We start from the raw sequence: 12,620 nt of genomic DNA, 5'->3' as shown, positions 1-12,620 counted from the left end.
TTAAATCATTTATAACCTCGAATTCCGCTTAAACACATAATAATTTAAAGGAAAATATAAAATATAAATTACTCTTACAGTCGGTAGCTTGAGTTTAACAGCAGACATGTTAAAACTGTGTTTAATCAGCATTGCTTTTACAGGAATGAATGGTTAGTTTAGTAATACTACAGTCAATTTAATCATACACGGCTTCGTCGCGTTATATCTGCCGTGGCTTAAAATATAAAAAAATAAATCATGCATCTTTTATACTATACAGTCACAAGTATAAGTTTAATAATAAAAAAACTAACTCTAATTGATTCGCCCGCAATACCTTTCGGGGTATATCCTAGGGTTCTACCTCTCCTACTAACATTGAGTCCAAAACCACCCTACAAACATCTATACCACTAAGGTGACGTAGGGGTCCCTGCGCACTTTAGATAGGTGTTTACTAACATTCCTTCATTTCCCCGAGGATAGCTTGGACCCGGCGTGGACCCCCTTATGCCCTGGGCTGTATTACACACTCATCAAAAGATGAAGACATGGTATCTCCCGTGTTGGATTATTGTTCCGGATGAGGGCAAGGGGGTTGACACATCAAATATTTTCATTCGAATCATTCCGTTCATTCCAGAATGAAACCAGAATGATGTTGGAATGATGCCAATTTTTCTGATTCTTCCTAATATAAATTTTGCGTGTTGAGCTGGGAAATGTCATTGCATTTTTTGTGCCGAAACGTAAACAAACGGCAAAAATCCTTCTCAGGGCCAAAAAATCCGTGTTCCCGTAGGTTGCATCGTATGTTCCGTCGTCGGTCGCAGTGAAATGTGTGGGCACGACAAAATGGGACGGGTGGTGGTTGCTACAGTCCACCGTAACTTGGAATAAGTGGCGACGACGACTGGGGGACGTCGGATTGGGCTACCACTGATCGGAGAGGATAGCCACAGTGGTGGCCACTTTTGCGGGGGAAAAGAAGCCGCGGAGCAGGCTCTCCTGGTTCCCAGTTCCAAGTGTGAATCTGTTCACATTCGAAGTTTTTTCCTTTATTTACAAGTTAGATGCTCTTAACAACGATTTCTCTTTCAGGAACTTGATTGAACAATACATCTCCGGCACGTCCATCGTTACCTTCTCCGTCAAAGGAACAACACTCCATAAACAATCCGGCGGGTCATTGCGGTAACAGCGGGAGGCTGGCCCTTCCGACGAAAAACCCACCAGCAGCAGTCAAACAGCGCCACTCTGCCTCATCCCAGGACCCCTCCCAACGCGGTGCTCGACCCGCGGACTGACGGCAGATCTGCAAGCTTCTCCGCCCTCCGCGCTATCTAGGGTCACGACGTGACGGCCAAAGTGCTGGCCATCAACAACGAAGCCGTGATGCCGCAAATGCAACCGCCACCCTTCAACGAACCATGCTCAACCCGGAAATGGAACCGCTAAAGTACAAGTAGTGGAACGACAGCGAACGGAGCATCTCCTATGAGCCGGACGATCTCTACATCGATCCAACGAAGCTGGCCGAAGCGTCGAACGGAGGAGTGGGCATCGCGAAAAGTTACGAGGTGTAGCCGATCGACGTGGCCAACCGGAAGGTCTTCCTGACTGGGACCGGGATCAAGTACGACGAGCGTCTACTGGCGACGGGGCGTGGCCGAAAACTTGCTGGTGTTCGACACGGTGCCGCTGGCCGTCTATGATCATCTGAAGACACTCAAGAGTGTGAATGACTTCGAAGAACTCAGCCAGAAGCTGAAGCCCGGCAGCAAAGTGGCCATCGTACCAGCTCATACACGAGGAGGGAAACACGGGCAAGAACTGGCCGGAATATCTTAGCCAGTCGAAGACGCGAGGAAGGCGGCAAGGCTCGGCCCAAGACGCAGATCAAGACCGTCGAAGTGCAGGACAGACATTGACGGACGACGGCCGACGGTGATATACGAACAAACATTGCGTGGAATGTGAGAATCAATGGGTGAACAGAAGTTGGTCGTTGATAGTTTATGGTTCTTTCATAAAATCTCTATTTACAGAGCTCGATTAGCGATTGACCAGAAACACGTGAGAGAAGACCCGCCCGGAGCACATGATCCCGATTCACCCCAACAGCCGCGCGATTGTTCTCAGAAGAGCAAGTTTGTCATACGCAAATTGCAGACAGCTCTCGCGATGTAGGTTTCCTGGATGCCCTGATGAACGACAGATGGTAGAGCCGGCAGGCGGACCACCCGTCCGCCCTTGGTACGGAACACGTACCGGAACAACACGAAAAATACCAGTCACTATCCAATCCCTCTTCTCCTTGGCCATCTCCACGCTCCCATGAACCTCCCAAGTTATTCAACGAGGAGGCTCCCTCACGCTACAACCCCAAATATGACCGCATCGTCCCCCTGCCCACGTTCAACGACGAATCTCCGAATGTGGGTGAAAACGGCTGAAAGAGGAAACCAGCAGTTCAGGATTGGCGACGGCCGCCGGTTCGGTACAACCTCCGAACCTGCTGAACGACATGTGTGCGCTGCATTTGGATCAAAGTAAGTTTGTTAGTAGTACATCTCAGCATTAGCTGGATATTCTTGATATGGATTATCACCCTCTTTTTTCAGCCTACTCTATCAGAATCCTCAAGGTCAACCTCAACCTGCTATGCACAAACCTGTCTCGAAAGTGCCCCATGATCGATCACAGCGACAGACGGTGACGGCGAGTCCACCGCGAACGGCAGCAGTGGAACATTGCCCTGCACGAAGCTCACCCTGGAGAAGCATTTGCAGCGGCCTTGCGTTCCACTTCTCCGAACGACGACCCTGCTGCAGCACTACCATTCCGAGATCACCAGGCCGCACTGAGAGTCCAACCGGCTCGTGTACTACCTGAAACTGATAACCGACTACAGGATCTGGATAAGCCGGCACGGCGTTGGCAATGCCCAAGCTTTAACACAATCAGCCGCGTGAAATTCCCCTCAGGTAGCAGTCGACGCGTTAGTTGGTGAGGAAGCTGCATTCCGAACCAACGCCCCCCTTCCCTCACCCTCTACAAGGAAGCCATCAAGAAGCCAGCTGGTTTGGATTATCCGGTCCGTAGGTCGCAACGAAATGGGAGTCAACCATTCCGTCCTGGTTCTGAAGCTGAACACCGTTCTGGAAACCTGACTCAGTCCCGGACCCTTCAAACTGATTTGGAACCTTCTGCAACTTCCCAGCATAAGTTGGTGGAACATTTTCACCGCAGTCGCACCATCACGCAGGAAACCCCAGCAATCGCAATAACTCCCAATTCAGTTTGATGTAATTCTAAAAAAATCAAGTGATTAAGCTTCATACTTGTATCTAAAAAAAAAATAAAAATAAATCCAAAACAAAAATTAGAAGAAAACGTGTCCCCGAAATACGCCGGAACCTAGCCAAAATATACGCTCAAAATCTTGCCCAAGTCGTCCATCCGTTAAAATCTGACCTAATCTGATCTGACCTAAAATAATGTAACCATATAACCGAACTCAACTAAAGGCAGAAACCTGGGAAAAGTCTGGGAGAAATCGGCCAGAAGATCTCCGGCTACTGCCGCAAATTCATTCTCCCCACCACCCTCCGCAAAAACAGCTGAACATCCGCCTGTTGTACGAGTTGGCCCTGTCTCGCTCCCTACTCCTGCCTCCGCCACCGTCAAATCTTTCCTGACCCTCTGCAACTGTATTTCCTATTCGCGAAACTGAGCAGACTCTGTTTAAACCCGCTGAAGAGACTCAGCCAAGGACTCAGCAGATCCAAATCTTCATTCTTTATTTTATCCTGAACTGCGTCCCGCAATCTACAGAAAGTACAGATCCAGCGCGGCCACCAGAAGGCGGGTTTTGTCCGGAAGAATATATTTCACTCTGTCATCTAACACCTCCTTGAAGAACCGTGGCAGGAACCTGTCAAGAGTGCGCCCTCCGCCAAGAATCTAATACCGATCAATACACACGTCGCCAAAACTGACTCCTCCTCAAACTCCAACTCTCGTTCGCCGATCCTGCCAACCTCGTGGCCAATACCCGGATTGTTTTCGGGTCGGTTCGCTCAGTCAGACACTAGTGTAGGCCAAAACATGTCAGTCCAGTTGTTTCTCCGGATCTAAACGGCACGGTCCACAGAACAACCGCAGACTCCCCTTCCACAGCACCCAGCACCAACAAATGTTTTGATTCTGAAAGATAAATATTATGACAGCCACACTGTTATCTGCACTTGCTCATTTTTGCCAGAATCATCCTCGTCATTCCAGTCATTCCAGAATTAACCCGGAATTATTCCAGAATGACCGAGTGTCAACCCCCTTGGATGAGGGTCTAACACAACCAGACCAAACAGTGGGATAAGCGTTGAGGAGCCTTCCGGTGGTGGGGCGTCCTCCAAATGCTAATGCTAATGCTAATGCTAACTATCAAACTCTCACAACTCATCTTCAAAAGATTGATTTTTTATTTTCAGGTAAAAGCTGTACTCATCCGTAAATCCGTCGTATTCCGAAATTACCGAATCACCGAATAAACACATTTTTTATTAAAAATTAGATAATATATAACAATATTTTATTTTCTACCGTTTATTCCCGCCATTTTGATCCCCTAGGCATTTCAGGCATAAAATAAGTCTTAATCAAGTTCCGCCATCTTGGATTATGTCCGCTTTGATCCTTTCCCATTTCCTGCAAAAGCCTAAAAATTAGTCTTTTAAACCTATAAATAAGTATTTTTAAGCCTAAAAATAAGTCTTAATCAAGTTCCGCCATCTTGGATTATGTCCGCTTTGATCCCCTCCCATTTCCTGCAAAAGCCTAAAAATTAGTCTTTTAAACCTTTAAATAAGTCTTTTTAGGCCTAAAAATAAGTCTTTATCCAGTTCCGCCATCTTGGATTATCAGTGTTGAAAATCCGACGACTATAATTAATTTTGCGATTAATCGCTGCCTGTTTCACCTCACGAATAAGACTGCTGAGAACAATCTTTATTCTTAAATTGCCACGACTAACTGTCATTCGTCAAGTGCACAAGCGACGATTATAACAACCCATGACTGCTGGTGTTAAATGGGGAAAATTATAATCAGATCGCAGCAAGTTGACGACTAAACCCAATCATTCAAATTTTTATTCGTCTCTGCCACACTCAGCGATCAAGTGGCAGTCAGGAAAGAAGAGATCAAAGCATACTCAGAGGACCTTTCTTCAGGCAATCGTTATTCGCTCGAAATGATTTTTTTGCAACCTTGTGGATTATGTACGCTTTGATCCCCTCCCATTTCTTGCAAAAGCCTAAAAATAAGTCTTTTAAACCTATAAATAAGTCTTTTTAGGCCTAAAAATAAGTCTTAATCAAGTTCCGCCATCTTGGATTATGTCCGCTTTGATCCCCTCCCATTTCCTTCAAAAGCCTAAAAATAAGTCTTTTAAACCTATAAATAAGTCTTTTTAGGCCTAAAAATAAGACTTAATCAAGTTCCGCCATCTTGGATTATGTCCGCTTTGATCCCCTCCCATTTCTTGCAAAAGCCTAAAAATAAGTCTTTTAAACCTATAAATAAGTCTTTTTAGGCCTAAAAATAAGTCTTAATCAAGTTCCGCCATCTTGGATTATGTCCGCTTTGATCCCCTCGCATTAGCATAAGCATAAGCATAAGCATAGGTGCCCACCCGCAGTTGCTACTCCGTTATTGACCAGGACCTCCAGAAGTTACATCCACGAGCCGTGGAAGATGAGTGGGTGCTATCTTTCCTCGCTTCGCAACTTCTCAAAGGCCCCTATCATGCTGATCAATACCGGCGCCGGCCACGACCACCCAGTCAAATCAATCCGAATTCTGAAACGGAATCTAATTAGAATCGTACACAAATTCCGTTTCAAACGCAACAACCGGTTCGAACACGGAACCGGTTGTTGCGTTTGAAACGGAATTTGTATACGATTCTAAATAGATTCCGTTTCAGAATTCGGATTGAGTTAACTGGGCAGTGGTAGGGTCACGGGGAAGTGGATGGGAATGTTAGTCCGATACTTGAGTGATAGAGACCGCCCAATCGACTGCTTCTCCGACAAAGTATCACATGAGTTTTGAGGGGGTTAGTAGATGGGTATGAGGTCAGGATTCACGAGTGGCAGTGATGTGACCATGAGCATTTTGTTTATCGGTTGAAATTTTAAATCTTAGGCAGCCGGCTGCGGAAAGATAAATAATTGATTATTTAAAAAAGTTTGTTTTAATCGAACGCGTGCCAACCGAGCAGTAGCGCTATGGGCTGGACTTATCAATATATTTTTACTGTTTGTAAAATTTAGATAACGCGAGCAAATTTCAAAAATAGTAAATAAATGACGCTTTACTCTTCATAAAATCGATAGATTGATGAATTAATACTAAAACTGAAAGTTGGAATAAATTTTTACGATCATTTACGACGAAAATTATCGCGAAAAAACCGGACTGTACGTCCCCAGAAGCACTGCACTTATGAAGGCATTATTCAATTATTATGACCAATCACCCCATGCACACAAACAGCGACACAAAAGAGACGAAAATTATCACGAAAAAAAAATAGGACTGCGCGTCCCCAGAAGCACTGCACTTATCTGTCCGCTTTGATCCCCTCGCATTCTCGAAAAAGCCTAAAATTTAGGCTTTTTGACGATAACATTAAGCTTAAAATTTAGCCTTTTTCGTACTAAAACGAAACTAGTCTTTTTAAGACTAACCCATCATTAGGCTTAAAAAGACTTAACACGGTTAGGTTCGATAAAGCCTAATTTTAAGTCTTAAAAGACTAATGTCGGCTTTGCGTGTAGCACCATCAACACGAACTTCACTGAAAAAATCCCACAAAGCAAATTCATGTGCTTTTTCACGTGAGCTGCTCCAAAAATCAACACGATAATTTGCCATGCTTTTCCCTTGACTTAGATGTGTTTTTCATGTGACATTTATGTGATAATCATTTGAAATCAGCTGATCGCAAGCGAGATTTTTTTCAATCTTTTTTCGCTTGGTGTTCACTTTGGATTCAATAGAATTTCACTTGGATTTGCCCTATTCGACTTTTCCCTTGATTTCATAGCGAAAATCACGTGAGATTGAAATGTTTTGGTTCTTGAAGGTGTTGGATGAAAAATTTCTTATTCGTAAGATGGCGACGGACGAAGACGGTCCAATTTGCGTCTTGTTTTATTAAATTAATTCTTTTACAAAAGAATTGATATTTTTGTGTGTAAAACTTAAATTAAATCGTACTAGAACTTGTTGGTAAGTATGTAAACAGTGAAAATTGAAAAATTACATAAATGCTAACATTCGGCAATGAAATTTCAGGAATAAAAACTTCGGCTAAAAGTTGGCTCCTGACGCTTAACTTCGAAATCTGGCTGCGGTACGATTCGCGTTCCGGAACACACAACAACCGTCGGCAGTTTCGTGACGCGGTGCTGGGCGACATGGCTTCTCGTCACCGTGCCCAAGGGCACGCGATCGAGTTCATCAAGGTCGAGTCGGTGGAGGCCTCCGAGAACCGCCGTCAAGCAGTTTCACGGCTTCAAGTAACGGTTCCTGCTGGTGCAGCGATACCAACACAAGCGGTACCGGAATCTGCTACCAGTGAACTGTGCCGTCGACGCCGATCTTGTACTGTTTATTCCATTTTTTTTTAGGGAAAGTATTAAGTGAAGTGCATACAAAGATCGATGATCTGGTTGTTTTGATTCGAATAATTTGTAATTATTATTTATATCATGTATTAATAAACAAAACGTGTTGAATAAACCTTATAATCGTAGTAAAACTTATTTTAAAATAAATCGAAAATTATATGCAATATTCAGCTCACATGAAAATCACTGGAAAGCCAGTGCATTTATACTACAAAACCATTTGAAATTCATGTGCACACCATTCAAAAGCCATGTGAGCATTCACGTTAAATTCACGTGTTTTGTATTTAGATTTGCCGGTTAAGGCGATGGATTTTTTTCAAGAGAATTACACATGACATTCACATGCTAAGTCGTATGGGGTAGATTCATGTGCAAAACATGTGATATTGCTATGTTCCTTTCTTTCAGTGTTGATTTCTTGAAAACAAAAGTTTGAACGTCAAAATTTGACGCTTTGTTTGCGTCAGCTGGTGTTTTTGGATTTTTAGTACAAAAGTTAAAAATCGTCTTCAGTTAAAAAAGGTTAAAAATAAACAGAACCTTTGTTTAATGTTTTGACTCAATCAAAACAAGTTTTAAGATTTCAAGCGAAATGGAGGAAATTTACAAGCCAAAAAACACAAAGATAATTTCGGTCAAAGATGCTCTTCTCGAGTATCAGTCGGAATTGCTTCCAGCCGGATTGACCACCGTTCCTACCTCCGAGGGAGATATTCCAGCTGCGATGAGTTTCAATGGTTCCGAGCACCAGTTCAATGAGCTCCTGCAATCCGTTGATTTGGATCGGAATTTGTCCAGCATCAAAGACTTCCGGATTACGAACTTCCATCCGGCTAGGCTGCAGAACGTCATGAAACCGGTTGAAATCACCGAGAAGGCCCTGCGGTTTAATTGCGTACAAAACGCGATTAAAATAACGGGCCGTCTGCGGAAGAATCTGGACTGTCGGATTCGTTACAACAAGCACAAATACACGTTTATTCCGCGGCGGGAAGAAACGGACCTGTACCCGTTCAGCGAGATAGTGCTGGAGATCCGGTTCTACGAACCGTTCAAGTACAAAACGGGCGTCCGGCTCGGTCATCCCAAGTTTCATCAGGAATTTTACGTGCTCGGTTCGCAGACCCTGACGGAACTGCGGGACAAAATCTACTGCCAGTGCGATTTGGGTCCGTTTTACGACATCAGTGCCAATCCACACGCGGCAGAAGAGGCGGAACCCAAGTCGGCGGACGCGGCCGATCCGGGCTTTTTCTTCATCCACGACACGTTCTACAACGACATGCGGAATCCCGCCAACATGGACTACTCGGAAGTGATCCAGACGTGGGCCAAGCGCCAGAAGAGCATCGGCGAGTTGAAAACCAAACTCATGGAAGAGGCCAAGTTTGAGGATTTGCAGTTCCGGTTGGGTTATCCGCAGGTGGGTTTGCTTTAATATTCCAAACTGACCTTGCATTTCAAAGTTGATTGCTTCTTCAGGTTTACCAACATCACGGCAACTGCGAGCACATTTTCGTCATTTCCAATTGCCGGCTGCTGGCGAGCAGCGATTTGCTGGTCCGCCGGCGTTACCCCATCCTGAACTCGTACGCGTTCCCTCGCTCCATTCCGTGCAACATCTGTGGCCACTGCGAGGCCAATTTCATCGTCAAAAATAGTGACCAACACATTTTCGATCCGGCCTACGTCTGCCAGGTTTGCTACGAGTCGTACCACTACCGGGATGGAGTCAAGATCGGACGGTTCGAGGCCTTCCGGTTTCTGGGCACGAAAATTGCCGTCAAGGACGACGACGTAGAAATGGACGTGCGGTTGTAGAGTTTAGTAGACAATGTTCTTTTTATTCCAGTGCTTAATCAATAAAAGCAAATACAATCACAATCCCAGCCTAGTTGCTTGGCTTTTGCTTCTCCAGCTGGGCCCGAAGTTGCTGGTTAAAGTCATCCTCCACGTTGTCATCGTCCCAGTTGTCCTCCCAGACGCTCAGCTCTTCCTCGTCCTCTTTGGTGCCGGCCCAGTCTGTAAGAAACGGCAAAAGTTGTCAAATCATGCCCCGCTCTGGTCCGGAAGCAGGTTAGGTTTACCTTCGGCGGGGAACTCCTCGAATTCGTCATCTTCCTCGAGCAGACCGAGGTCAACCTTGGACTTTTCCTTGTTCTCCTTGTCGGCCATGGTGCTGGTAATGCTGTTTTATCACCGGAAATGAGCGTAAATTGGCAAAAACTTTGAATTTCTGGCACAAAACAGCTAGGACGCTGCTTACGATGGAAAATGTTTTTATGTCAATGACGGGCAATTTGGGAGTGACAGTATCGTGTTCTAAAACTGGTTTTTGTACTAAAACTATCCGATGGTTTGAAAATGGCGAATAATGCAACGAAAATTATTTGTATTATTTTACAAGAGAATTGTAAAAAATAAAACTAAATTATAAAGTCCCTTCAAATTGGAACCGCAACGCAGAAACAAGACCGATAAAATCTTAAATAATTTTTTTTCGTATCAAGATTTTAATGTCTCACTTCTGCGAATGGTTTGCGTCCCGCTTAAAATCCCATGCGCCATCTCATGCTGGAAAATTCCGGAATGTTGCACGCAAAGTTGCATACAATTTAGTACAACGCTTTAATGATAATCGTCCAAAAATTGCAGCTGCGTTTATTTTTCTCTAAAACGATTTCAATCAACGAACACTTCGCGGCTTCTCGATTCACTTTTGCGAATGGCCGGAGCGTGAAATAACAACGAAAAAAAATTAATCAACAAATGTTCCTCTCAGAGTCAAGTCGCCAAGCGGCTACTTCTTGGCTTTCTTCGCCTTGGGTTCGTCCTCCTGAGCCTTGGCCGGCCGCTTCTTGCCGGTCCCGGCTCCTGCCGCCGGTTTCTTCTTAGCCACCGGGAAGTCGGCCTTTGGCTTCTTCACCGTGGCGGCAGCTGCTTTCTTCTTCGGCTTCGGTGCCTCCGGTTCGGGCGACGGAGAGCGCTTGTTGAACGCCGTGATGGCATTTGCGACCTCCTTCGGATTGTCCCCGGAAGTGCCCCGCTCGGCCAGCAGCTTCGCAAACTTCGGATGTATTTTGATCGATCCATTGAGGCCAGTGCGTGCGTTGTTTGGCCGCTGCAGCAGGCCGTTCTGGATCCCGCGCTCGACACTCGAGCGGAGCAGGTGCTTGGCGGGTTTATCGGCCCACTTTGACTCGATCCAGTTGGAGATGGATGGGACGATTGCCATCCCTTTGGTCTTCATGACCCGCTCTTTTAGCTCTGATTTTATCAAAGCGGCCACGATCTTAGTCAGCATCGCCGGCTTCACTGGCGATCCGCCGGCCTTCTTGGGCAATTTTGCGGCTGAAGTTTTAAAATTTTCATTGAGAATTTTCAGTTCAGCAGTTTTCTTCTAGGAATACTTACTTTTTTCTTTCGCAGACATGTTCAGACGAGTCGCACAAAGTTGGAGACGGGAGAGAACACGAGTTAACGAACTGGACGAATCGAGATCACAAACAGGAATGAAAAAAAACATGGTGGCGTGGAGCGTTGAATTTGAAGCCTTTGCAGTGTTGCCATAACAACAACAAAACGAAGAGATCGTACACGAATTACGTAACGCAGTACACGTTTTGAAGGAAAGGTACACTGATATCGTATTTAGGGTTGAATTGCGTACTAAACCCGCATAATCAAATACCAAAGGTGAAACTGTCGAAATCATAAGAAAATTATTTCTGGTATGGTTACCATTTGTGATATTGTTGATATAATGTCACGACCATATAACAAAATTAAAATGGTACTATTTCCCGAATTGTTACACTTATCTTGACATATTCGAATGGTTGATTTTTTTTCCTACAATTTAATGAACGGTATCTATTCGTCATGGCCTATCTACAATCACTTAGCTTAGAATAGTTAAGTAAAGTAAAACTTAGAAAATGCACACAACTTACGGCCGTCATCCACAATCAACTTAGAAAATTTGCTGGGCTGATATACGTTGCTATGCAGTTGTTTGTTTACCTTTGATATGGAAACGTCAACTTACCGTAGATTTTGAAATTTTCCAAACCATACGTCAAGTTTCTAATTTTATTCCTTTTCATTGTAGAAGATCAGATTCATTTCCATTGATTCAAACTCCTAAGCTAAGTGAAATTTTCTATGTTAAGTGATTGTAGATAGGCCATCATACGATTAGGATGGTTCGAAACAGCTATCCAGGTTTTTAAGCGAAGATGGCGTTCGAATGGTAAACGTTCGAAATGTCAAAATCGCGCAGTAGCACCAACATTAGAAAAAAAATGTGGATGTCATGCCATGGCACAATTTTTTCGTAATGTTGGTATCACTGTGTGATTTTGACATTTCGGGCGTTCATCAATCGAACGCCATTTTCGTTTAAAAATCTGGATAGAGGTTTCTACGTGCGCATGTATTGCGTGTATGTACACGAAAAAGATTGAGGTTAAATTTTGTCCGGCCAGCAAAATCAGATGGTGAGCTAGTGTGCGTACGCGAAACGTCATAAAGCTCTATTGTTAGAACATAATAGTACTGAAGCCGGTATGATAAAAGTTATGATACTCGGTATGATTTAGTCAAAGAAACCTAAGCGGAAAATTTCCTAAATTTCCTAAGTCCTAATAATTGAAACAATTGCATGGTACGATATAATTATTCCTCATATGTTTGGTATTATTTCAAACAGTTTTTGTATGATTGAGCCAAAAATGAATTTTAGCGAAAATTTTCTTAAGTCCCGATGATTCAAACAATTGTTCAACAATTCATGGAGAAATATAACTTTTCGCCATATGGTAAGGATTTTTCGGAACAGCTATTGTTAAAACATAAGGGTACCATAGCCGACGTAGTATTTCCAACTTGAAGCTCAGCGAAAAACTCTTAAGTCCCAATAATCCAAACAATTGT

The 12,620-nt window shown here is 44.1% G+C and overlaps 3 protein-coding genes across 3 annotated transcripts; 1 reads left to right on the top strand and 2 right to left on the bottom strand.

Moving 5' to 3' along the window:
- Positions 1-8,200: 8,200 nt before the first annotated feature.
- LOC120422175 (snRNA-activating protein complex subunit 3) lies at positions 8,201-9,707 on the top strand. The gene is made up of 2 exons (XM_039585554.2): positions 8,201-9,108; positions 9,168-9,707. The coding sequence occupies exons 1-2, from the start codon at positions 8,278-8,280 to the stop codon at positions 9,504-9,506; spliced, it is 1,170 nt and encodes a 389-aa protein (XP_039441488.1). The 5' UTR covers positions 8,201-8,277; the 3' UTR covers positions 9,507-9,707.
- On the bottom strand, positions 9,501-9,981 carry LOC120422184 (26S proteasome complex subunit SEM1). The gene is made up of 2 exons (XM_039585563.2): positions 9,773-9,981; positions 9,501-9,707 (listed from the first exon to the last, which is right to left on the bottom strand). The coding sequence occupies exons 1-2, from the start codon at positions 9,858-9,860 to the stop codon at positions 9,577-9,579; spliced, it is 219 nt and encodes a 72-aa protein (XP_039441497.1). The 5' UTR covers positions 9,861-9,981; the 3' UTR covers positions 9,501-9,576.
- A 331-nt stretch (positions 9,982-10,312) lies between these two features.
- On the bottom strand, positions 10,313-11,247 carry LOC120421575 (histone H1.0-like). Its single transcript, XM_039584810.2, has 2 exons — positions 11,100-11,247; positions 10,313-11,036 (listed from the first exon to the last, which is right to left on the bottom strand). The coding sequence occupies exons 1-2, from the start codon at positions 11,209-11,211 to the stop codon at positions 10,486-10,488; spliced, it is 663 nt and encodes a 220-aa protein (XP_039440744.1). The 5' UTR covers positions 11,212-11,247; the 3' UTR covers positions 10,313-10,485.
- Positions 11,248-12,620: the final 1,373 nt, after the last annotated feature.

This window comes from Culex pipiens, chromosome 3 (assembly GCF_016801865.2).
Source record: "Culex pipiens pallens isolate TS chromosome 3, TS_CPP_V2, whole genome shotgun sequence".
NCBI classification, from domain to species: domain Eukaryota; kingdom Metazoa; phylum Arthropoda; class Insecta; order Diptera; family Culicidae; genus Culex; species Culex pipiens.
The sequence above is the reverse complement of the archived record's forward strand: the minus strand, read 5'-3'. Positions and strand labels throughout refer to the sequence as shown.

Bases quoted from the DNA above. Each gene is read 5' to 3' on its own strand.
- LOC120422184 (XM_039585563.2), bottom strand. From the start codon at position 9,860: ATGGCCGACAAGGAGAACAAGGAAAAGTCCAAGGTTGACCTCGGTCTG. The intron at 9,708-9,772 runs GTAAACCTAACC...CGTTTCTTACAG, and splicing joins CGAGGAGTTCCCCGCCGAAG to ACTGGGCCGGCACCAAAGAG.
- LOC120422175 (XM_039585554.2), top strand. From the start codon at position 8,278: ATGGAGGAAATTTACAAGCCAAAAAACACAAAGATAATTTCGGTCAAA. The intron at 9,109-9,167 runs GTGGGTTTGCTT...TTGCTTCTTCAG, and splicing joins TCCGGTTGGGTTATCCGCAG to GTTTACCAACATCACGGCAA.
- LOC120421575 (XM_039584810.2), bottom strand. From the start codon at position 11,211: ATGTTTTTTTTCATTCCTGTTTGTGATCTCGATTCGTCCAGTTCGTTA. The intron at 11,037-11,099 runs GTAAGTATTCCT...TTAAAACTTCAG, and splicing joins CATGTCTGCGAAAGAAAAAA to CCGCAAAATTGCCCAAGAAG.